This window comes from Branchiostoma lanceolatum, chromosome 8, assembly GCF_035083965.1.
Source record: "Branchiostoma lanceolatum isolate klBraLanc5 chromosome 8, klBraLanc5.hap2, whole genome shotgun sequence".
In the NCBI taxonomy this organism is placed as follows: Eukaryota; Metazoa; Chordata; class Leptocardii; order Amphioxiformes; family Branchiostomatidae; genus Branchiostoma; species Branchiostoma lanceolatum.
Window position 1 is genome coordinate 18000010 of NC_089729.1, and position 25091 is coordinate 18025100.

General features: G+C 39.8%; 2 protein-coding genes across 5 annotated transcripts in view; one reads left to right on the plus strand and one right to left on the minus strand.

The window, feature by feature from the left end:
• LOC136439528 (tRNA-splicing endonuclease subunit Sen54-like) overlaps nt 1-13025 on the minus strand; it is a 38406-nt gene extending 25381 nt beyond the window's left edge. The window contains exons 1-8 of the mRNA XM_066434945.1: nt 12943-13025; nt 12386-12547; nt 10831-10894; nt 10174-10257; nt 9668-9763; nt 8188-8240; nt 6347-7125; nt 1713-1773 (exon numbers count right to left, since the gene is read on the minus strand). Of these exons, the coding sequence (XP_066291042.1) occupies nt 1713-1773; nt 6347-7125; nt 8188-8240; nt 9668-9763; nt 10174-10257; nt 10831-10894; nt 12386-12547; nt 12943-13025 (1382 nt within the window). The remainder of the gene's footprint in view (nt 1-1712; nt 1774-6346; nt 7126-8187; nt 8241-9667; nt 9764-10173; nt 10258-10830; nt 10895-12385; nt 12548-12942) is intronic.
• Nucleotides 13026-13672: 647 nt separating this feature from the next.
• Nucleotides 13673-25091, plus strand: part of LOC136440101 (katanin-interacting protein-like) — a 48062-nt gene continuing 36643 nt past the window's right edge. For 3 of the 4 annotated variants that reach the window (XM_066435908.1, XM_066435910.1, XM_066435909.1), the window contains exons 1-8: nt 13673-13800; nt 14401-14468; nt 16619-16686; nt 17475-17641; nt 18772-18939; nt 19594-19773; nt 23979-24145; nt 24738-24893. In XM_066435908.1, the coding sequence (XP_066292005.1) occupies nt 13794-13800; nt 14401-14468; nt 16619-16686; nt 17475-17641; nt 18772-18939; nt 19594-19773; nt 23979-24145; nt 24738-24893 (981 nt within the window). In that variant the 5' untranslated portion in view covers nt 13673-13793. The remainder of the gene's footprint in view (nt 13801-14400; nt 14469-16618; nt 16687-17474; nt 17642-18771; nt 18940-19593; nt 19774-23978; nt 24146-24737; nt 24894-25091) is intronic. The other variant, XM_066435911.1, reaches the window with a different exon arrangement.

Sequence of the window (25091 nt, forward strand, 5' to 3'; positions counted from 1 at the left end):
GACCACAGTCTTTGGCCGTTGATGTCTTTGTACAACCGATAAGCCTCTACTATGGAGCAGTTTCACACAGATTAAAGACATCACATGCCCCAAACCGCGTAGCTCTCTCCTTGTATTGTCTATGTGTACGTAAGTGTAATTGTGTTAATACATACAGTCAAAGCTGTCCAAGAAGACCACTCAGGGGACCGATGAAATCTGGAAATGTGGACAGGCAGTCACTATATATCCAACCTTTCCAAGGGGGCATACCCCTAGGCGGTCAATCGGGCCTTCTGCGCTGCCCCCCCCCCCACGTCCTTGAAAGTAGGCTTACAGAATAAAATTTCGAGCTGGCTAGAGCCCTGCTATATATAGACAGGATTCTTAATAATTGTGTCAGATTTTCTAAAGGGAACAACAAAAAGTGGTCACATTGGCCAGGTGATCTTAATGTAGAGGTGGGCACTTGTATAGGTTTGACTGTAAGAATACCAGACATTCCGTGAGCTTCACCAGTTATTTGTTACACAAGCTGTCCAATGGCTTTTCTGCCAAACTTGTTTGGCTTTTATTTCATCAATAATCACAAATGTCTGTTGTAGCCTCCATTAACATTAATCTGCTGGGTTACATAAATCCGCAACTTTGAAAAACAGTGGGGTTGAGATATGTCTTGTGCAGCGACCCGCATGCAGGTATGCATAGTTTACATAAACAGGAGTGCATTATTCTGGGTTGGAGATCTGTTTGGACGTACCTTTTCAGGGTGGTGGAATTACATGTATGTACCCTAGTAGATGTTACCAGTAATTTCAATGCAGTGACGTGGCTTGCCATGTGATCTTACATGTAACAGCAAAATACTGTCAAGCTTCAAACTTTCATGTTCTCGTGGGTTTCTCCACCGAAAATCATGACACCATGAATATGTCACCCTTGTATGATTATTGTTCCACAAAATTGTCTCAAACACAAACACAAATTCAAAACACCTCAAAAGCCTCCCTTTCCCTCTTTACCAAGAAAGGAACGCAGCAAAAGGAAATTAATTTCACAGAAATAGACTCCATTGTTATGTAAAATTTAGCTCCGATTGCAACCTCTACTGTAGCATCACTGAGGTTTCCATACAGATCAACTGTTCAAAACACATTTTTACATCACATACATAATATTCATATAATTTACTACACAACTCTGTTATGAATAGGCATGATTAATATATTGCATGGATATAAACAAGCAGTTTGCTGCATACATACATATATCAAGGCTTAACAAATTTGTAAGCAGTTTTTAAAACAGTTAAGGCGACCAAAACTGGATTTGTGTAACCCTTGATTTCATAATTGGAATATGATGCAAGATGTTATAGTATGATCTATTGAGACAACAAAACACAAAAAATTTGTTCTTTATCTATGAAAATTGTTAGATTGGCTGTCGAATCCTTGCTCACTCAGCCAATGTTGACTAATGTGTATGTAACTCCATTAACATTAATCCGCTGGGTTACATAAATCCACCACAATGTGAAAAACAGTGGGTTTGAGAGATCTTTCCCAGGTATGCACAGTTTAGAAATACAGGAGTGCATTATACTGGGGGACGTTGGGTTAGAGAGCTGTTTGGACTTATCTTTTCAGGGTGGCAGAATTATGTACCCTGGTGGAATTATGTTAGTAGATGTTAAGGAAGCTCTAAACGATGTGAGGATTTGCCATACCGACCTGCTACACTCTTTCTCCAGGCTGATATTTTGTATCACCTGCAACCTGCTCAAGATGGCACCTGAGTAACAAAAAACAACTTTGTTTACAGAAATATCACGAGGTTGTTATTATACAAGTCTTTTGTGTCATATATCAAAAATTATCAATGTATACTATATACATTGTTTAAAAGCAATGAACAGAAATTACATGCTGGAAGTGTGGTTTTCCTTTGTCACATTATTGAGTGCAGTCCAGTAAATATAATTGTGATGTCATATGGAGGAACTTTGTTAAACTACAAGGAATAAGGAATCTTGTTTTTCAGGTATGTTCTATAATCACTATTTTTGAATGTTTCTGTTCGAAAGTTAGTTACATAATTTATAATATTATGGTAAACTAACTGCATTAATTTTCTTGTCCTTGCTGCTAATATAACCTCCTTGAATAAGAGAGAAAAGCAAATAACTTTGACAACCATCTGACTACCTAAGTATGTACAAGTAGCATTACACAACATGTAAATTCAGTGCTTAGGCCACACCAATCTATTTTCTTGATTAACAGAATAAAAAAAATGTAAAAACAAATGCTAGATTGGATAAACAGCATGAAAACAGAATCTCAGAGGAAAGTTTGTACTTTGGTGCACACAGTATCAGGGAGTGAACAGGGTCAAGTTTTCACCCCAGCCTTCTGTTTTCATGATTTTTATTTTGCTAGAACAAAAAATAAAAATCTGTTAACCAAGAAATTAAATTGATGTGGCCTTATACATGTACATGAACATAAGTGGAGAAATATAATATAATATACATGTACATGTATGTAATGTAATGTTCTGCAATATACGTAATGTATGTATTAATTGTATCTATGGTGAATAGCAGTAATATCCAAACATTACAACTTATATATTAATCATTTATTCTTAGTCATGTGAAAGTTGATATGTCTGGGATTGTGCATGACTTTGATTCAAAAGTAGCCCATTAGAAATATCATATGTCTCACTGCACTACAAATTAGTACAATAATGATGAGTGGGTCTTTGTATAGATCGGCCCCTCAGACTGTCTGACATGAGAGGCTGGCATGTCTGAATTAGATCACGGTGAAGGACGTGTGCTTTCCAAAGCATGAAAAGCTTAATGGAAATTAAAGTGGGACATTTAAAAATGTCCCCCTTTAGTTTCCATTAAGCATTACGTGCTTTGGATATTAAAATACTATTAGACATGTAGATTTAAAGTGTAGTTAACGGTGCACACCCCAGTTCTTCCGCGACCGGGGTCCGTGATAGAGCGGGACAAAAAAGTGACAAGGGTTTCGAGGGGCTGGGTTTGAGTTTAGATTTCTCATAATGTGCTTTGAACTCATAGTAGATACTAGCATGGCTGAAAAGCGTATGAACTGGTGTGTTTTGGATGAAAATTGCGTTTCGGGCCGAGCAGTATTTCCGGATATCCATCCGTGTTGATAGTGAGGTGTCCCCTGACCCGAGATTGACCTTTAATTTTTGTTGCGATCTGTGGGTGATGTTGACATGCCTTGCACAGTGGATGATAAAAGAAATTCAAGTACTTAAATTATAGTCTAGAATTTTCTTTATAATTGGCTCGATTATACTAGGTCTTCCGTCTTTCTGACAACATCAGTCGTTACTGCTGCAATTTTTTTTCTACGAGATTCATCCTACGGGAAAATGCCAAATTTTGCGCATCATTTTTGACGTGAAATATAAAGTTACGATTTTTTCTTACTATTTACCAAAACTAGAGAGGTTGAAGAAACAAAACTCAGTTGGTCTTGTAAAATTAAAAATAGAAATATGTTAACCAAGAAATTAAATTGGTGTGGCCTAACAGTTACTTAGTACAGTTTTGCAAAATAATAGTATTAATACAGTAACTGTACAATCATGTACAGCCAATAGCCATTTACAGTTCAACACAATGATATATACAACAATTTGTATATAACATATATATGAGTTGACACAAACTGTCGTCTACCTCATTTCCGCAACTATCTAAACAGTAATGGTGGACTGAGCTCTGGATGAAGTACCATATAGTATTGCAAGTAATACAGTGGTGTAAACCAAGGCCATTTCACCCTGGCAGAAACCAATTTCACTCAAGATTAGGCTGTCCCGGGAATGTTGAAAAAAAATGGGTGTTACTTTACTGTTAGACACTCATGCTGTAAATCTGTCAACGGAGTCCTCAGTTAGGGAACAACATTGAACAAAAGGTCACAGGCCCAATATCCGGGACAGCATTTCAGTGGCAACATGTTGTTAAAATTGTAATATAATTCTTGGAGACCAGACCTGGAATCTATCTATGTGAACCTTGAGAAAGTATGAGGTCATGGGGTCACGATGCGGGGAAATTCCTGTCCCAAATACGGGTCAGAGGTGAAATACATTCCAGAACTGAGTCACCTAGCAAGAGGCACTGCCAGATGTCCTACAGGGTATAGGAGATTCTTTTTAGGAGGCCGTCTGGATAAGGAAGACAACACCAGGGGTGAACCGAGACGAGGGGGGATACAAACTTAGCCACGTTTGGGACAGTGTTCTCACCGCAAAAGCGCCACCTACATCGGCTACTTAGAGCGGTGAGAAGCTGTAACTCCAGTCAGAAGCTCTGAAGAAGGTGTCTGATGACAGACACTGAAACGTTAGCAGGTTGTGTAAAAAGAATCTCCTATACTCTATATTCTACCAACCTGATGAAATTACTTTCGGCAGATGTTCTACAGTCTGGACTTTAAATGAATAAAAGAAGTTCTTTATCAACAAGCAATGAGTTCCAACAGCCTAGGTTTCAGTGACCACCTGTTACATTCCTTAGGGCAATAATGATTGGTTTTACTTCATATGTGTGGCGCAATCGGTAGAGTGTTTTGCCCAGAACCGAGAGGTCCCGGGTTCGAAACCCCGACATGCCCCGATGTTGTGCCCTTGGGAAAAGCACTTAACACGACTTTCCTCACTCCACCCAGGTGTAAATGGGTACCTGACTTTGGTTGGGGAAGGTCGTATTGAGGTCACCTGCTGGCGCCGAATGGCAGCCGCCCAGACCCTTGCCACAGTTCCACAAAGTGCAAATGTGGAGCAAATATGTATCTGTTCTATATTATATGATTGTTAACCCTGCAACAATTCAGCACTGGCTGCCATTGTACGGGTAATTTCTGACCAGGGCACAAAATAGTGGGTGCATGTGCACCTGCGTGAACCCAAAATTGGAGTGCATCCTAGATATTTTTGTACTAAGGTAACCGTAACGGTACTATTGTACACTAGCATACAGAATATTCTTGAAATGTATGTATCAGAAAAAGCAATTTGTTGTACTTAATTTGATGTATTGCTTGGGTGAGATTTGAAATCTGGATAGATGTTTTTAAGAGAGGCAGTAGCATCAAACTTATGCCTTGTTGACATTCAACTCTATTTGATGTGGTGCACCCAAATTTTTTTCTGTGCACCTAATTTTTTTGGTTGGGTGCACCAGTGCACCTATTTTCAAAAATGAATTTCGAGCCCTGCTGACCAATAGACCAATACTGCAGCTAGGTGTCATCGCTGCAGTAATGATGATAAAACATAATACGGTTCCAAATATGACTTCTATATATTCCACTCACTGGTTATCATTGCCCTGAGGAAGGTGACACTGTATAGGGCACCAAAATGTTGGCTATTGTAATTTTTTGGTTGTGAATAAAGAATTTTGAACTTCAGTCATTTGCAAACCTGAGAAAATCATCCACAGGCTAGGACTTCAACTGTGAAATAATAGCTTGAAAGAAAATCTGTAACCTTCTAAAGAATCTTTCTTTTCTGACGTTATTCCATTGTTTTTCTACATGTACATGTATGTTATATTATGTTATACTATTGTTTTATTAATTTTGTTATTTGAAATCAGTTGTAATAAGTTAGTATTTCGAAGCATTTAGTTAAGTTTACCTTGTATTATTATTTAATTACAGTTTGTGTTATTTTTGTTATCTTATGTATCTAAGTTTGAACAATGTGGGGATTGCCCTTCAGGGCACATTGAAAAACGCCATTACAGGCGATATGTAACCCCCTGGATACATAAAAATAAACAAACAAACAAACAAAGAGCATCTGTAACCTCCAAAATCTCACTTGAGAAAGTGCATGATTAATCATCAGTAGGGGTGGATACCGGTTTGGCTTAATAAGGTCCAAGTCCAAGTTTAGGTCCAGAGATTTAGGTTCAGGTGGACCTGATCCTGTCCAGTTGATGTTTTGTTTCATTAGACCAATATTAAGCATAGAGAATTGATACTGACACACATGACTATAAAAGCTTCTTGGTGAGAAGACTTTCGAGATAAACCTGTGTTTGATATTTGAATTATTTTGCATTTTATTTGAATGTTGCACTTGTTTTAAATGCCTTTTTTGTCAGGGGGGAGACTCAAAACACTTTTTATCAAACAAAATATAAAAATATATTTGTACTTTGTTCAGGTTTTTTTGGATTCAGGTTTTTGGCTTTCAGGTTTTTTGGACTCGGTTCTTGGATGTTATAAAGGTCCGAATCAGGTCCAGCGAACCGGTATCCACCCCTAATCATCAGGCATATTTGCAAAAGACCTACCCATGTCTGTAGCATCACTTGGCCTGACCAATGGGGTGACCTCTCCCTGCCACAGGTGTGCTACAGGTGAGTCCGACATGTCCATCTCCCTCTTCGCTCCGCACATCTGCTTAAACTCCATCCAGTTCCTTGACACTTTTCTTGGGTCATCCTCTGCTCTCAGGTTTGGCACAATCTTGGAAAGGTGTTCCGAATTAGATTTCCCTTTCCGTCCTCTCTTTGTGTTCAGCGAGAACGCACCTGTGTTGATCTTAAGGACAGTGTTTACCTGTACACCTGTTGGGAGGAGTTCTGCGCTAGGTATGGGGATCTCTGATACATCACAATCTTGTCCCACATTGGGGATGGTAATGTTGGTAAAGTCCCACTTGTATTCATAAGATAATGTCACCAAAGAGTTGACTTCCTTCTCCTCTTGTTTCTCAATCTTATCTTTCCTGTTACATTCTATCTCCATCTGTTCATCTTCCACAGACTCTTCAATTCTTCCTTTCATTCGTGATGTTTGATCCTTTGGCAAGGAATCTCTTGGCGTTTGATTTGAGGTTGAATGTTCTACTGGTGAATCAGATGCTGACTTCACTTCCCTAGTGGCAGGGTTGTCTCTATGTACCTCCTCAGTTTTATCTAGTTCCCCTGATGTTGAGGTAGTCTGTTCATCGTGTTGGTTTGAAGGAAACCAGTCCCTAACTTCTGCACGGGACCCTTCCTTGATCCGTTGCTTCAAGGGGATATATTCGTCCAGCTGAATCTGTCTCTCATACCAAGAGAAGTGTTCCCTGCAAAAGAACAAGTTTGTATCAGAAACTTATTATCTCCATGAAAAATGGAGATATTGTTTTGGCTGTTTTTCTGTTTGTTTGTCTGTCTGTTTGTGTTTCCGGACTACTCTAGTCAGCATAACTTAAGAGCCTCTTGATAGATTATGATGATATTTGGTATGTGGGCAGGTGTTGTGAAGCTCAAATTCATTCTCAACTCAATTCAAACTCAAGGTCGATTTGAGGCCCCCTGGTATATGACCTTGGTACTGAGAAGAACTTCAATTTTTGTATCTTTTGACCTGGACGTGCTGTGGTCTTGATTTTTGGGTGGCAGACAGCTTGTGATGTAATAAAGAAGTAATGTAGGTTTGGGCCCCCTAGCAGCTTCCTCTGGGGCGTTTTTTTTTTACATCAACATGCACTAGAGATAGTTTTCTGTGTAACCTTTAGCACACTTCAAAGTAGCAGTTTGGCACCCAATTCTCTAGTGGTTACAGAGTTAGGCAGCCTGACTAAATCGCGCTCCTACTCCTAGCGGCCGGCCCGACGGATACCGCTCCCTAGAGGAAAGGGGGTCTTTAACCTCCGCCAGCGAGAGATTGTATAAACACAGGCTACAGAGTTAGGCAGCAGGGAGAAGGATGAACAGTGTGAAAGTGGTTGGAAGAACAGTATCGAATAGATGCATTGAACATGTATGTGACATTGGGAAACAAAGTAATATAGAGTCCATTCCAAGTCACCGCAAGGGTTGTTATTGTCATAATTTAATAATTTAAAGTTTTCTTAAACTTTAGAAATATTCATGATTAAATAAAGAGATTTTTGTGCAGTTACTTTCAAAATATTTCTAAATTATCTAATTGAATTCAAATAAATTCACATTTTTATATTCAATCTTTTAGAAAAATTTAGAACTATTGTCAGTCAGATATTCTTTTACTATAAATTTTTCAAAATTATTACAAATATTGTTATAAAACCCGTGCGGTGACTTGGAATGGACTCTAGACACTTGATACTAATATACTAAAGAAGACTATATTATGAGAACAAGACTAAGGCTATTACATGTACCTTGACTGGTGTCTCGTCAGTATGTAGCCAAGTCTGGACAGGTGAGCATATACCTGAAGGTGGAAGCAGAAACATATCAGAGTCATTAAAGGCACCCAGAGCATTTTATGATGCTTGAAAACTGAAAATATTCTACTTGCTGTAATCTTTATGAAATGGACATTTAATGCCACTGTCTACCACATTTGCGTGCAAATTTCTTATCAAAAGCGGCACAAAAATAAGCTGCATGGTGATCTTTTAGTTTCACGCGCCTAGTGTAAATAGACCGATACCATATCCCCGCCCACCTCCGTCAAAACGTAGAAATGTAAAATTAAAACATAAAGATGCAAATATCTGACGGATATGCAGTCATTCTCTCATTGTTCGAACCACTAATTGTGATGGACAGTCAGGATAAGTCTATTAGGGCTTGGATTTTCTATCAGTTCTCACCACACAACGACATCGTATCTTTGCTCCTTTAATTAATGTTGATGTGTAATGGTGTAGAGTTATTGAAACTTACTATGTGTAGGAATCTAGAAATTGGAGTTTTTAATTCAAGTTTCAAGCCTCATAAAATGCTTTGGATGCCTTTAATACCCATGGCATTGAATTTAAAAAAAAAAATGTACATTGACTACGTACATTTAACCCAATGAAAATGTAATATCTTAACAGTTTGGTTTAAGTTGCATTGAAGATTATTAATTTAAAAACAAATGTGTCTAAGCAATAGTTTATGAATTGAAACAATAATTGTATGACTGTCTGAGGAACTGGCATGATCATTATGGACTGAATGATTATTCATTTATATATTATTATTAATTACCTATCATTAAGGTTCTGTCTTCGATACCGTTAGTCCATTCTTCTTTTCTCGTCTTTTCTCCTAACATTATTCAGTGAAGGTATGCAAGTACAGAACTGAAGTTTCTTTATCATTTGGTTAATATCAAGACGAATATCACTTTTTTGATTGTATGTCCCAAAAATGCTAATGTACGTAATTCACTATACTCAATACTATCGTTGGATTTACCAGGATTTATCTCAATGGACTTGAATAGCAAATTTAAGTACATAATGACATGTGACATTCCCATGCATGGTATACAATGGGAAGTATATCAAAGAATGTCTAGACGTTAGAAACTCCTCCAATGATTGTAAAATCCCATTGTCATCCCATACTACTATGTACCATATTTTATAAGATAGACTAATTAGCTTAAATAATAGAATCAAATGTTATCTATGTACCAGTGAATGCCATACTTTGTACCTTGTACAATTGTTGTGCAATAAAGTTATTATTATTATCATAATACAGTTTACAATTGTTTTGAACACATTTTCTGTCAACCAACACGACTCCCCCCATTCGTACTCGATCTTGCTGAAAAAGGCCAAACAAGTTATCGAGTGATAAAAAAGGCTTTGACTTGCCTTGCCTAAGCAACCTCTCACATGCGCCCCCTATCTTCCTTACCTGGTACTGCTCCATACTGACCCTGTTCCCAAGCATCATGGCGTAGGCCTGCTGTATCGCCAGTGGCAACTTATTCCAGTACACCTCAATGGCATTCTGAGGGAAAAAAATATCATAGACACATAGATGTTATAAAATATATAATAATTGTAATTATCTCCATGAAAAGGTAGGTTGGACAGAGATGTACACACTGAAGTGCAATTCATGCAAAGGTTAGTGTGTTTGCGTGTGTGTGCGCGTGTGTGTTTGCGTGTTTGTGTCACAGTGTGTGTATGTTTGTGTCATCGGATGCATAAAGTCAGCATAACTGTAGAACGTGTAGACGGATTGTAATATATTTGGTATGTGGGTATAGGTGTCGGGAGGAAAAAACGTCAGGTCCAGTCCGGATCAGGTCCGGGGTTTAGGTACGCAGCACTAATGAACACCCAAACATGGTGTTAGAAACATACTAGTGATACAAGAAATAGTGACGTGACCTTCATCATATTTTATTTTCTTACCGTCTCCATAAGGAAGACTGCTTCTTCAGGATACAGATATTTCTTGCCTTTGTTGGTGTGGCCGATGTGATGCCAGAACTTACCCTGTAAATATACACAACAATCAAAATCAGCCGCAGCACAACTAATTAGGCCACACCAATTTATTTTCTTGGTTAAGGCCACACCAATTTAATTTCTTGGTTAACAGATTTTTATTTTCAAAAAAATTTTTAGAAAAAAAAAAATCATGAAAACAGAAGGCTGGCCCATTTTTGTGGGAAAATAGAAATCCGTTAACCAAGAAATAAAATTGGTGTGGCCTAACAGAATAAAAAAAATGTAAAAAAAATGCTAGATTGGAAAAATAACATGAAAACAGAATCTCAGAGGAAAGTTTGTACTTTGGTGCACACAGTATCAGGGAGTGAACTGGGTCAGGTGCAAGTTTTCACCCCAGCCTTCTGTTTTCATGATTTTTTTGTTGCTAAAATTAAAAATCTGTTAACCAAGAAATTAAATTGGTGTGGCCTAATCACAACATTACATCTTTCAATTACTGTAACGTGTGAAGTGTGTTATGAAACTCTGAAAATCAAAGAATTACCTGTTTATCGATGAGCAAAAGTCATTGTCATTGTTAGACAGTTAGAAATCACTTGTGTGGTTACAATATACCTTGTCCACAGTGACTTCTGCAAGACCCTGATCTTCCAGCCAGATTGCTTTGGACAGGTTTCCACTGTAAAAATAACACAACACATTCATAAACACCACAAGATTGTTGTGTGGGGTCGTGTGGCGCAACGGCAGCGTGTTTCTCTCAGAACCAAGGGTCCTGGGTTCGAATCCTGCCGTGTCACCGATCTTGTGCCCTTAGGAAAGGCACTTTACACGACTTTCACAACATGCCAGAATGGTCGTCATCAAGACCATGGGCATTAAAGGCAAGAAGAAGAAGAAGATATTGGGACATCTGAAACACATGACATATCTGTATCTGTATCTATATCCAACATACTGTTACCTTTTAGCAGTTGTTAATTAAGTCCCTTCATAATATTTGGGTCCTATGACATATGATTATAAGCATGTAATCCCCAAGCAGGTTTATTGCATGTCAATCAATTTACTTGCTGTCCTGGTGCCTGGTATGAGGAAAAAAAATATTGTGACTGTGTACAAGTATAGGGAACACAATTTGTAACTTTTTTTACATGTGTATGTAACACTAACAGGGTGTCCTCTGGGCATCCCCTGCAAAAGGAGGGCGACTAATTGAGAGTAAGACCCGAAAACACACTGGGAAAATTTTATGGACGTATGACAACGACGTACGACAAGACGTATGACAACAGACGTACGACAACAGACGTACGTCGCCTTTTTCATGGCATGTATCGGCCCCGTGGCTTCGTCGCAAATTTCCTCCAGTACAACAAAGTCATTCTGGCCATTAAAATGCCTGTCATACAATGCGCGGGGCCAATTCACACCCAGGAAAAAAGGCGAAGTACGTCAAACATGTATGTTGTTGTCGTACGTTGTTGGCGTATGTCCAGAAAATTTTTCCAGTGTGTATCGGGTCTAATTGGTTTGTTTTCTTACTGTAGCGCATCCAGATGATGCCCTGCTAGCTTAGATACCGTATCAGGACAGTTTGGCCCATGGAAAGTTCGGCCCCGACGTTTCGGCCCCAAGTCCAGGACAGTTCGGCCCCGGGCCGATGACGATTCGGCCCCAGGTCCAGGATGGTTCGGCTCGGTTAATTCTTATGTGTATGACGGTACTATGACAGTTACTATGCAATTTACAGATCGAAAATCTGTGTGGAATTATTGAACATAAAGACATTTAAACACAGCAAACACACTGACCTACCACAATTACATCTGAAACATCTCTATATAGCTAGCGCCGCTGCATGGCGTGGTATGAATCCACTGACCGCCGGCGCATCGGCAATCAAGATGATTTTCAGTTAAGACCTTGTTTCTTTGTCAGACAAGTCAAACTTGGAGTTTGTCCTTTTTATACTTATGATGTACAATATATACAATCAACATGATTTCCTTGAGCGGAACCATCCTGGACCTGGGGCCGAACCGTCCCGGACCTTGGGCCGAAATGTCCTTATCTTTGGGGGGCCGAACTGTCCATGGGCCGAAACGTCCGACATTCCTTAGATACTACATGTAATAATTAATAATAGCCTGCATTATAGAGTTCCTACATCTTATTGACCCTCTCCTCTGCCAGCATCCTCCGGTACAGACTGTACATCCCCTGTAGCTTCTCTTCCTGTTCATGACTTCTATCTGGGGCGTAGTCCTTGGTCCCCCCTCTCGGTGGAACAGTACGGTCCAGATTCCGATGGGCAAGCAATTCCTGCGCACTGTAGAATTGAAGAAGTAAAACAATCTGGTTGGTGGTAGTGTTTTCGCTTTTGTGACCTTCTAGTAATGCGTAACACAAATGCTCGCCCCTTCTCTCTGAAAGGAGGAGGAACGCCCGCCTCACCTTTTTCTACAAACTCGTTAATAATCGTATCAATATAAGCGCAGACAGTATTCTCAATCCAGCTCAGGGGCGCATCCGGTGTAGTCACCATCTTAAATTTCAAACTCTCAACGCCCGGACAGACACATACAAACATTCGTTCTTCCCCCGCACCATACCACAATGGAACGCCCTGTCTGGCACGGTTGTATCGGCTCCCACCGTTGAGTCATACCGTGCCAGGCTGGAGGCCTGCCCGCCTTAGCCTGGTACCTCCTCCCCCCCCCCTACTTTGCCCCTCGCTGGGTTATCTGGAGGGTAACCACAATGACGACGAACTCCCCACTGCGAATTTGTGACACAGCAATACGCATTTCCTATATGTATTACAACCGTAAACAGAAGTGTTTCAAACGAGAATTCAAAACACCATGAAAACCTCATTTTTCCTGAAGTTCTGATAGGAAATAAAACGAACAAAAAAATGAATGACTTTTCAGTAACTGTTAACGTTATTAAGTTACATTTTTTGAATCTTCAGATCCCTGATGCAATAACAAGCATGAAAAATGTAACGTTAATTGTGCAACCAAATGTATATGATACTTTTTGGTAGTAATATACATGTAACGTTATGCATAGAAATGGACAATAGCAATATTCTAGACAATGATTGTTAAAGTTACACTATAAAGGAGGTTTATAGAATAACATCATTGGTTACACTTTTAGAATTCTTTTGGCATGATAAAACTATTCATATTATGCTGTGGGAGGGGGGTGCTCACCTCAACCGGGCAGCCTTCATTCGCGGACTACAATCTTCCTCTTCCGCTATGTCGTAACTATCCATCATCACTGCATCTCAGTACATCTCAAAACAGCAGATATTTTATAAGAATCCACCTGTGGACTTTAGTAACACACCGAGCGCCTTGGACAGACCCTGGGCTCAGCAAGGAGCGCACATTTGATTTTTTGTGACTTTTGACCCTTAACCCCAATTGACCCTTAACCCCAATTGACCCTTACAGGTGGCCGCCATGATGAATGTTTTTGGAAGCTATGAGACTCGGTGCAAAAAATAACTTCTAGTCGCCGCTAGGATCTAGTTTGATGCCCACGTCTAGGAAGAAGTCGCCATGGAACGTGAGTTTATACTACATGTTACTATTGGGAACAATTTAGAGCCACAAGCTGTAAAATATATAGTTTTCCTTTCGAGAGAGCTCGACGATATTGTTTGTTTTTCTGCCCCCCTCCCCACCCAGTCGTCGTCAAGCTATGACATAGAAGTATGTGACGTTTCTTACATTTATTTAAAGGCAACCAAAGCAATATTAGGTACCAAAAAATTGGAAATAGAAAAATGCTGAAATCTTTATGGTATTGGTAGTGACATTTACTAACACTGTCTAGCACATTTGTGTAATAACTTCATATATATATATACTTTGAGCATTTTAAAACCGTGCAAAAACATGCCATACGATGATCCCCTTAGTGTCGCGAGCTTACAAAAACCCCGGTGACGATTTTCAGTGAGTTCTCACATCACAACGAAGTCATATGTTTGCATGATGGACATATTTTGATAGTGTTGTTTGTACTAATCATGTATAGAAATTGCTAGATAAATTGACTTTCACAATCCAATTTTCGGGCCCTAATATTGCTTAGGTTGCCTTTAAAGGTTATTGACAGCTGCTGTTAGTGATTTTGCGATAAAAGAGATTGTTTCTTCTCCAGGCTCCGGTAACAGAAGGCGATGGGGCAATACCGAAGACAGGAAAACTCCTATAAAACCAGCGGAAGAGGTAAACTCAGATTTTGCATATTTAGTTTGTCCAAATATTATTATCCAAATGATAATTAAAGACAATACCCAAATTAAGGTATGGAGATAGAGAAGTCTTGATATGCACAATTCGTTACACAGTCTGAATCAATCTTTAGAAAAATAACTTTGTAATTCTTAAAATTCCAAAAATAATGATTAAAGACAATATGCATATCAAGGTATGGAGAAAGAGAAGTATTGATATGCACAATTTGTTACACAATCTGAATCAGTCTTTAGAAAAATAAGTTTGTTATTCTTAAAATCATTAAGAAATAATGTTATACTTATACTTATAGCAACAACTAAAAGTTATGTCAAAACAGAATGATCTCTGGCACAAAGATCTGTCAAGAGAGAAAATATTTTTATGTCTTAACAATTTAAGTCAGAGCTAGCATTATGTACTTCATGTTATCAGGTACTGTAATTCTTGATTTGTTAACTGTAACTTGATTTTAGCTGATTTAACTAGAATTTCATTATCTCTGATATTTGATCACGAATATTTGAGACAGCAAGTTTTGTTCCCACCGTTAGAATTAAGTGCCGTGACCTACTTCATTTTCCCCAAACCGCTATATTTTCCTGCCGCTATATAAAAGTGATTTACAGTACATTATACTTTCTGTTTGGAGTGTTGTATTCCATTGTGCAAGTAAATCCTTCAAAATCATCTGTCATTTTGTAAAGTAAAACTTATGTACACATGATATAGATTATATTCATCATATCTCCTGGGAGTCTACCAGTTCCTCATAATTAAATCACCATTGCACCAATGAACAAACGGAAAGATACCGCATCCTTACAGCTGTGTTGTCATGACAGCATTGTTATGTCATGAATATTTAATTACACCATTAAGTCTGCCCTTGGCTTATCTTTGGTATAATCTTTACTTTAACAGAATAGAATGTGCAAGATTACATATCATTTCTGTACATCCTTGCATTTTATATCCTTATATCAACATCAAAATGAAAAGGGCAATTGCAAGGACAAATGTAGTACTAGTGGATGTATTGCTCTCATGATAAATCATAATCGTAACAATTCACCAGGGATTTCGCCAGCTCTTATACTTTCCTAGACAGTCTAATTTGAATTTTGTATACATGTATTATTTTGTATACATGTAACATTACATGTACTATGTCCCAAGGAGCATACAAAATACTGTAAATCACTTTAATATAGCGGCAGGAAAATATAGCGGTTGGGGGAAAAGGGGGTAGGTCACAGCACTTAATCTTAACGATGGGAACAAACATTACTGTCTCAAATATTAGTGATCAAATATTAGCGATGATGAAATTTTAGAGGTCAACTAGTGACCGTCAAATCAGCTAAAATTAAGTTACAGTTAACAAATCAAGAATTACAGTAGTTTTTAGACAAATCATGGCATGATTTAATGAAATGTTCACTTACATACTTCATCCATTGTCAATGTAACAAGTTTTGTGTAGATTGTTTGCACCTAAACAGACTCTTCTCACTTACTGTGTTGTGTGCTTCACATAGCTTTCACGAAAAAGAGGTCGTCGTAAGGTATCTTAACAGCACTGACACTCAGATGTGCATTTACTATCATCATGAATGCATGCGCTTGTATGCTTGTCTGTCTTGATTACTAGAATGCCTTAAGTTGATACCCATTCCAATTGTTTTTGCATGTACATGTACTCTTTTCTTCACGAATAAGTTTTGCATCACCATTATCTACAGACCTTTGTTTTGCTGCAACTATTTGAATAATATGAGACCTATGTATAAAATGGTTAGAATCTGTTACTAGTGGTTCTAAAGAGATGCAGAATAACAATCTTAAACACATAACGTTACATGTAAATACATGTATACCTTAGACCACACCAATTTAATTTCTTGGTTAACAGATTTTTATTTTCCAAAAAAAAAATTTTTTGAAAAAAAAAAAAATCATGAAAACAGAAGGCTGGCCCAGACTTCTGTTTTCATGACTTTTTTTTTCTAAAATTCTTCTTTTTGGGAAATAAAAGGCTGTAACCAAGAAATTAAATTGGTGTGGCCTTAGCGACCCATGCATCTTTAAGTACCAGAATGAGTGTAATTTCTTACACTGTATGTGCCTTTGTCTGCCAGTCATCTTTGAAAGAAGAGATTGATCCTACTTATGAGGAGTACCTGGTGCTACTACAACAAAGAAACAGGTAAATGTCTTTAAAACAAATAGAGACCAACCAAAAATAATTTCATAAAGTTGGTAGAATATAGGATATAGGAGATTCTTTTTACACAACCAGGTATTAATCTCACCTGCTGACGTTTCGATGTCTATCAGACACCTTCTTCAGAGTTCTGACTGGAGTACTGCTTCTCACCGCTATAAGTAGCCGATGTAGGTGGCGCTTTTGCGGTGAGAACACTGTCCCAAACGTGGCTAAGCAGTGATGAACCGAGACGAGGGGGATACAAGCTTAGCCACGTTTGGGACATGTACAGTGTTCTCACCGCAAAAGTGCCACCTACATCGGCTACTTATAGCGGTGAGAAGCAGTACTCCAGTCAGAAGCTCTGAAGAAGGTGTCTGATAGACACCGAAACGTCAGCAGGTGAGATTCCTGGTTGTGTAAAAAGAATCTCCTATATCAAATAGAGACCAAGACTTCTTTGTGTGAAACTACGTTGTACCAAGGAGGTTGGTTGTACAATGTAGGAGAGTGCTTGAAATTGCATGTATTCCAATGCAAACAAAATTGTAGGTTGATTTTGATTTCAAGCTTTTTGATAATTCCAAATCCTGATCATAAATACTGATTTACCAGTATGATTCTCCCATTACAATAGTTTAGATTATTGATTTATAGGTTTCTTTGTTTCTAAGGCATGTAGATTTATCAAAATATGAAACTAGCTATAGTCCAATAGAAATTGTGGTTTTTCACATTGAATATTCATCACCTGAATGCTTTTAATATGTGTTTTTTTTGCTTTACAGACTAGTTAAGCAGCTGAAACAGAAGGATGATAAACAGATAGAGTTAGAGAGGAGAGAAAAGGGTTTTGCGTTGTACGTGAATGGAGCCAACCAGAAAGGAAGGAAGGGGAAGACACCGTCTCCCCCGAAACAACCCAAGTCTGCACGGAGGAGCAAGACAGCTGGAGGTACAGTTACAGTATTTTTTTTTTTTTTAACAAACTCGCTAAGTGCAAGGCCTTAGGGGGGCCACTCATCTAAGCACTGAACAAATTCTTACTGAAGCAGCATCTCTTCACCCTAGGTCAGAAATATCAATGCTCAAGACAAGCATGACTTCACTGACCCATTAGGAGAAGCAGGGGTTACGAAGGCTGCTCGGGAAATTCCCTACCCCATTTAGACCAGAACGCCACTCACACCGGGGCATGCCCCTACTCTTTTTTGAAAGATGTGGTGGGTTCTTTTACGTGCTCAAGGTGTGACTCTCCTCAAACACGGGACCTCTATTCAACGTCCTATCCGAGGGACGTCCCTAGACAAAGCTAGGTACTCATTTACACCTGAGTGAAGTGAGGGAATTTGTGTTAAGTGCCTTTCCCAAGGGCACAACGTCGGGTGCATGTCCAACATGTCTGGGGGAGAGCCGGAATCGAACTCGGGCCACGCTGTTTGACAGCCCTATGCTCTCACCATTACGCCACACCGACGCCACACAAGTTATATTAATTGTTGTCTGTATCTCATTCAGAATAGACCTGTAGCTTCATGTATCTCTAACTTGCTATTGATGTAACAGTTATAGAAGGTCATTGTAGGATTTGTACATGTATTTACATGTTGTGTGTATATTAGACATCCAAGCAATTTCATTGGTCAATTGGACAACCAGTCAACTGGACAGCCATACCATATATATTTAGGTATTTATTCAGTCAAGTTTTGAGCAATGTCTGAGAACTGTTGATAAAACGAAAGATTTGTCTTCAATGCAAGGACTGTCAAAACACCTCAAAACAGCTCTGTCTTATATATTGTACTTTTAGATCCTTGCCTTGTCGTGGTAAAATTCTTAAGAGGGTTACAAAGTTAAAAGTGATGCGTTGTCCTTACTTCGCTTACTGAAAATTCCTCTATTTTTGCTCAGACTTAGATCTTGCTGTGGAAACAATCCTGCAGTACAGTAGAAATACAAAAGCCAGACAACTTGTTCACAGCTTGTATGTGTCATGATTTTGAGGTAAGAAGGCACATAAAACCACCACGAAGCACCACCATCAAGATTTCCAGTAACGAAACCTGTTTGCTTCTGACGCAGAGTACCCCCGTACCCTGGACCACCAGCAGCTTCAGGAACTACAGGATCAGGAGGAACAACGTCTGCGTGCCAAGACAGCGCCGGGAAAGGTGCAGCGTAGGAACTGGCTCCAGGGATCCGTCCACATCAGGACAAACATAGGGGACAGGATGAGGGTGGCTGCCCCTGGTAAGAATAAGACAGTTCTTGATATACATTGTAATAGTTTCTACAATTAGGTGCCAGACCGTGTTAACAAGGTATAGAGGGACAGGCGGGCGGACGGATTCCAGAAATTCCTGTGCAATTCTAGGAATTCTTGTAAAACGGGTGTAAAATATTGCACAGGAATTTCTAGAATCCGTACGCTCGCCTGTCACTCTATACCTTGTTAGCACGGTCTGGCACCCTGGCACGCAGGTCGATGACAGATGACCTGCTTACATGTTATCCGATTTCGTACTGGTGGAAAAGAATTGCTAAAGGCTTAAAATTCAGTAGACGACCTAAGTTGCTACAGATGTATGTGCCAAAGTTAGATATTATTAAACACTTATTCTGTCTAGTATACATATGGAATTCTTCCTTATCCAATTATTATCTTGATATTCTCTACCTTTCATCTATGGCTTTGCTCAAGTTTAATGTTACTCTCAAATCAAAGATGTATTTTTTAGCAATGAGAGCTCATTGTTTAGTCAGAAGAGGAGCAAAAGTTTGTGGACTTTAAAAGACTTTCAAACAGTCTTCTATCTTCTGCAGTTTCAACTTGTTTCAGATTTTTACTTGTCTTTTATTCCTATATTTTATAACGCCTTTCTCCTGATTTTCTTTCCCCTTTAGTTGTCTCTCCCTCACCCAAGCTGCCCCCTATTATTTCTCCTTCTGTTACACGTCTTGGCTGTACCTTTACTGTCCCAAGGGACTTCCCTGTCCCTTCAAAACTACCTTGTGTCAATGGCACCCCTTCTAGCACCAAGGACAGGGACAATTGCTTTCCAAGCACCCGCTGCTATCAGGAGTGTATGTATCTTACTCTTCTTCTTTCTCTCAATGCTTTTACTATAAGATATTTCTTCTTAGGCCACACCAATTTAATTTCTTGGTTAGCGGATTTTTATTTTCCCTCCCCAAAAAAATCTTGGGGCTGGGCCAGCCTTCTGTTTTCATAATTTTTTTTTTCTAAAATTTTTTTTTGGGAAAATAAAAATCTGTTAACCAAGATGTTGAATTGGTGTGGCCTTAGAGGAAAATTCTAAAAAGCTCAGAAGTGATTCTCAGATCAGGATTTGTCTTCGAACAGTTGTAATATACCTTTGATGCTATGAAACAATAGCATTTATCTTATTTCTGTTGCTGTATTGTTATACTTCTCACTGCTTTGTATAAAGGTATCACTGGATCATGTTCAGGGGTGCCAAAGAATTCATACAAGTTTTACGGAATTCATACGAGTTTTATGGAATATATACGATCCATTACGAGAAACATTCAAATTTTATGGAATACATACGATCCATTACGCAGAAACATACGAGTTTTACGGAATGCATACGATCCATCACGCGGAATACATACAATCCTTACTAATTTGTTGGATACGCCAAATTCAAGATGGCGGACTCAGGATAACCAGTTCTTCGTACGATATCTTGGCTTCTAAGAGCTTAATAATGGCGTATCCCATCCGGCTAAACTTTAAAAATCTCAAGCTGCACTAGATTATGACTAATATAGGCTTAGACCAACTAGGAGGACCAGACAAACATTACGAACTGAGCCAATTCAGAAGCGTATTATGGAAACCCGCAGTTTCTGCGGCTCCCCCGCTGTGCGGAGTGCTATTGGCACCTTGGCGCTAGCAAATAACCGCGTGGTAGCTTGACTCTAGACCAAATACACCAAATACCAATGCCTTGTATCCTTGAATTAATTATTACGAAGTGCGCTACAATCCCGGAGCTTCTCTGGCTGACTGGAGTTTCTCTAGCTGGCTGATTTGGGAGCAGTGGATGCTTGAAGATTAGTAAAGCGGTCTCCTGTATTCACATTCGTTCATTAGAGAGCTAAACAATGGTCTTCCTTCACAGTTTGGTGACGGAATTTCCTTTCAATAGTGAAGCCAATCAGCGCTCTCCTTTCCTGTGACGTCCTTTCCTGTGACGTAGATATCACGGGCCATCTGTCTCAGAGTGGTCACCTTAGCGTGGGAAGCGGTGTTGGCCACACACGCGGATCGTTCTAGCCCCATGGCAGGAATCAACGTCAACCATGGCATTTGTGTTGCCAAAGTTCTAGCTACGACTAGCTCAGGGTCGGCCTCAGTGAGCCCTATTGGGGAAACTCAACTTATAGGGAGACTGAATACCACAATTAGCGGACGTATGTTTCAAACATAACGGTAGGTCAGGATTGGATTCAGTGAGCCCTGTTGAGGAAACTCAACTTATAGGGAGACTGAATACCACAATAAGCGGACGTGTGTTTCAATCATAACGGTAGGTCAGGATTGGATCCAGTGAGCCCTGTTGAGGAAACTCAACTTATAGGGAGACTGAATACCAGAATTAGCGGACGTGTGTTTCAATCATAACGGTAGGTCAGGATTGGATTCAGTGAGCCCTGTTGAGGAAACTCAACTTATAGGGAGACTGAATACCACAATAAGCGGACGTGTGTTTCAAACATAACGGTAGGTCAGGATTGGATTCAGTGAGCCCTGTTGAGGAAACTCAACTTATAGGGAGACTGAATACCACAATAAGCGGACGTGTGTTTCAATCATAACGGTAGGTCAGGATTGGATTCAGTGAGCCCTGTTGAGGAAACTCAACTTATAGGGAGACTGAATACCACAATAAGCGGACGTGTGTTTCAATCATAACGGTAGGTCAGGATTGGATCCAGTGAGCCCTGTTGAGGAAACTCAACTTATCGGGAGACTGAATACCACAATAAGCGGACGTGTGTTTCAAACATAACGGTAGGTCAGGATTGGATTCAGTGAGCCCTGTTGAGGAAACTCAACTTATAGGGAGACTGAATACCACAATAAGCGGACGTGTGTTTCAAACATAACGGTAGGTCAGGATTGGATTCAGTGAGCCCTGTTGAGGAAACTCAACTTATAGGGAGACTGAATACCACAATAAGCGGACGTGTGTTTCAATCATAACGGTAGGTCAGGATTGGATCCAGTGAGCCCTGTTGAGGAAACTCAACTTATAGGGAGACTGAATACCACAATAAGCGGACGTGTGTTTCAAACATAACGGTAGGTCAGGATTGGATTCAGTGAGCCCTGTTGAGGAAACTCAACTTATAGGGAGATTGAATACCACAATTAGCGGACGTATGTTTCAAACATAACGGTAGGTCAGGATTGGATTCAGTGAGCCCTGTTGAGGAAACTCAACTTATAGGGAGATTGAATACCACAATTAGCGGACGTATGTTTCAAACATAACGGTAGGTCAGGATTGGATTCAGTGAGCCCTGTTGAGGAAACTCAACTTATAGGGAGACTGAATACCACAATAAGCGGACGTGTGTTTCAATCATAACGGTAGGTCAGGATTGGATCCAGTGAGCCCTGTTGAGGAAACTCAACTTATAGGGAGACTGAATACCACAATAAGCGGACGTGTGTTTCAAACATAACGGTAGGTCAGGATTGGATTCAGTGAACCCTGTTGAGGAAACTCAACTTATAGGGAGACTGAATACCAGAATTAGCGGACGTGTGTTTCAATCATAACGGTAGGTCAGGATTGGATTCAGTGAGCCCTGTTGAGGAAACTCAACTTATAGGGAGACTGAATACCACAATAAGCGGACGTGTGTTTCAATCATAACGGTAGGTCAGGATTGGATTCAGTGAGCCCTGTTGAGGAAACTCAACTTATAGGGAGACTGAATACCACAATAAGCGGACGTGTGTTTCAAACATAACGGTAGGTCAGGATTGGATTCAGTGAGCCCTGTTGAGGAAACTCAACTTATAGGGAGACTGAATACCACAATAAGCGGACGTGTGTTTCAATCATAACGGTAGGTCAGGATTGGATTCAGTGAACCCTGTTGAGGAAACTCAACTTATAGGGAGACTGAATACCACAATAAGCGGACGTGTGTTTCAATCATAACGGTAGGTCAGGATTGGATTCAGTGAGCCCTGTTGAGGAAACTCAACTTATAGGGAGACTGAATACCACAATAAGCGGACGTGTGTTTCAATCATAACGGTAGGTCAGGATTGGATTCAGCGAGCCCTGTTGAGGAAACTCAACTTATAGGGAGACTGAATACCACAATAAGCGGACGTGTGTTTCAAACATAACGGTAGGTCAGGATTGGATTCAGTGAGCCCTGTTGAGGAAACTCAACTTATAGGGAGACTGAATACCACAATAAGCGGACGTGTGTTTCAAACATAACGGTAGGTCAGGATTGGATTCAGTGAGCCCTGTTGAGGAAACTCAACTTATAGGGAGACTGAATACCACAATAAGCGGACGTGTGTTTCAATCATAACGGTAGGTCAGGATTGGATTCAGTGAACCCTGTTGAGGAAACTCAACTTATAGGGAGACTGAATACCACAATAAGCGGACGTGTGTTTCAAACATAACGGTAGGTCAGGATTGGATTCAGTAGTGAGCCCTGTTGGGAAGACTTAAACAGTCTGAATTCGACTTATAGGGAGATTTGTTGAACATAATGGGAGGTCTAGCTCAGGGCTGGCTGTGTGTGCTGTGGGGATTAGCAGAGTAATTGACACCTAGCCGAGAGTCAATAAAACTCCGCCTATCTACGTCCAGACCGCTCATTTGCATTATACGCTTCTGAATTGAGCCAGTTCGTAATGGCTAGATTGGGTGCTAGCACGACGGCCAACAAATTAGTAAGGATCGTATGTATTCCGCTTAATGGATCGTATGTATTCCATAAAACTTGTATGTTTCTGCGTAATGGATTGTATGTATTCCGTAAAATTTGTATGTTTCTCATAATGGATCGTATGTTTTCCGCAAAACTAGTATGAATTCCGTAGAATTCGTATGAATTCTTTGGCACCCCTGATGTTTAGAATTAGGTAATGTGGACATGGATTTGTGAAATCTCTACGTTTATGATAACCAGGCATTATTAGTGGATAAAATGTTGAATTTTAACTATTAAATCATTAAGATATGTGATTTAAGTTCCTGACATGATTTTCTCCACAGATGGAGAGTACTCAGAGGACTTTGACCCAGGGAGTGATACAGACAAGGAAGAGGAGGAGGAGTTAGCCAGAAACATGTCACTAGTCCTACAGGGGGGTTCTTCTGATGACAACAGTGACATAGAGATTGACGCATCGAAATATGAGAACAAACCCTCAAGTAAACAGGTACAGTTATGTCATTCAGTGCTGTCAACAATGAAATCAAAGCCAAACTTTTTGTTTTTCACTCACTTTAACGGTGCACACCCCAGTTCTTCCGCAACCGGGGTTCGTGATAGTGCGCGACAAAAAAGTGACGAAAGGGTTTCGAGGGGTTGGCCGGGTTTGAGTTCACATCTCACATAATGTGCTTTGAAAATGAAAATGCCAAATTTTGCACATCATTTTTGACATGAAAGTTATGATTTTTTCTTATAATTTACCAAAATTAGAGAGGTTGAAGAAACAAAACTCAGTTGGTCTTGTAGCGGAAGGGATAGGCTTTCATCCCATACACAGTTGATTTACTTCGGAATAATTTACTGGCAGAGACAGTACCTAGACTTGAGGGTGTGCAGCCTTCAATTGAAACCCCAAATAAACTAGGGTGTGCTCCCTTAACCTTCTCCCTGATTCCTAACTCTGTAACCAATATAGAATGGGGTGTCAAATGGCTACTTCAGTGTACTAAAGGTTAAACCTGATGCATGTTGAACTCATATCTACATATTACTTTCTTGCCATCTTTGACGAATTTTTTTTTTCTTTTTGTATGTAGAAGGATGAGATCAGAAGGGTACAGGAAGACGGCAGGAGCTCAGAGGAAGAAGAAATCAAGGAACAACTGGTGCTGAGTATTGATGATGTTAAGACGTTGAGAAGAAGCCTTGAGATGAACTCAAGTATACAGAAGAACATTGCTGCAGTCAAGAAGGTCAGTAACTCTCAAGTCATCATCATCATCGTGGTTACCCCCAAATAACCCCGCGAGGGGCAAAGTAGGGGGGGGGGGAAGATCCCAGGCTAAGGCGGGCAGGCCTCCAGCCTGGCACAGTATGACTCAACGGTGGGAGCCGAAACAACCGTGCCAGGCAGGGCGTTCCATTGTGGGATGGTGCGGGGAAAGAACGAA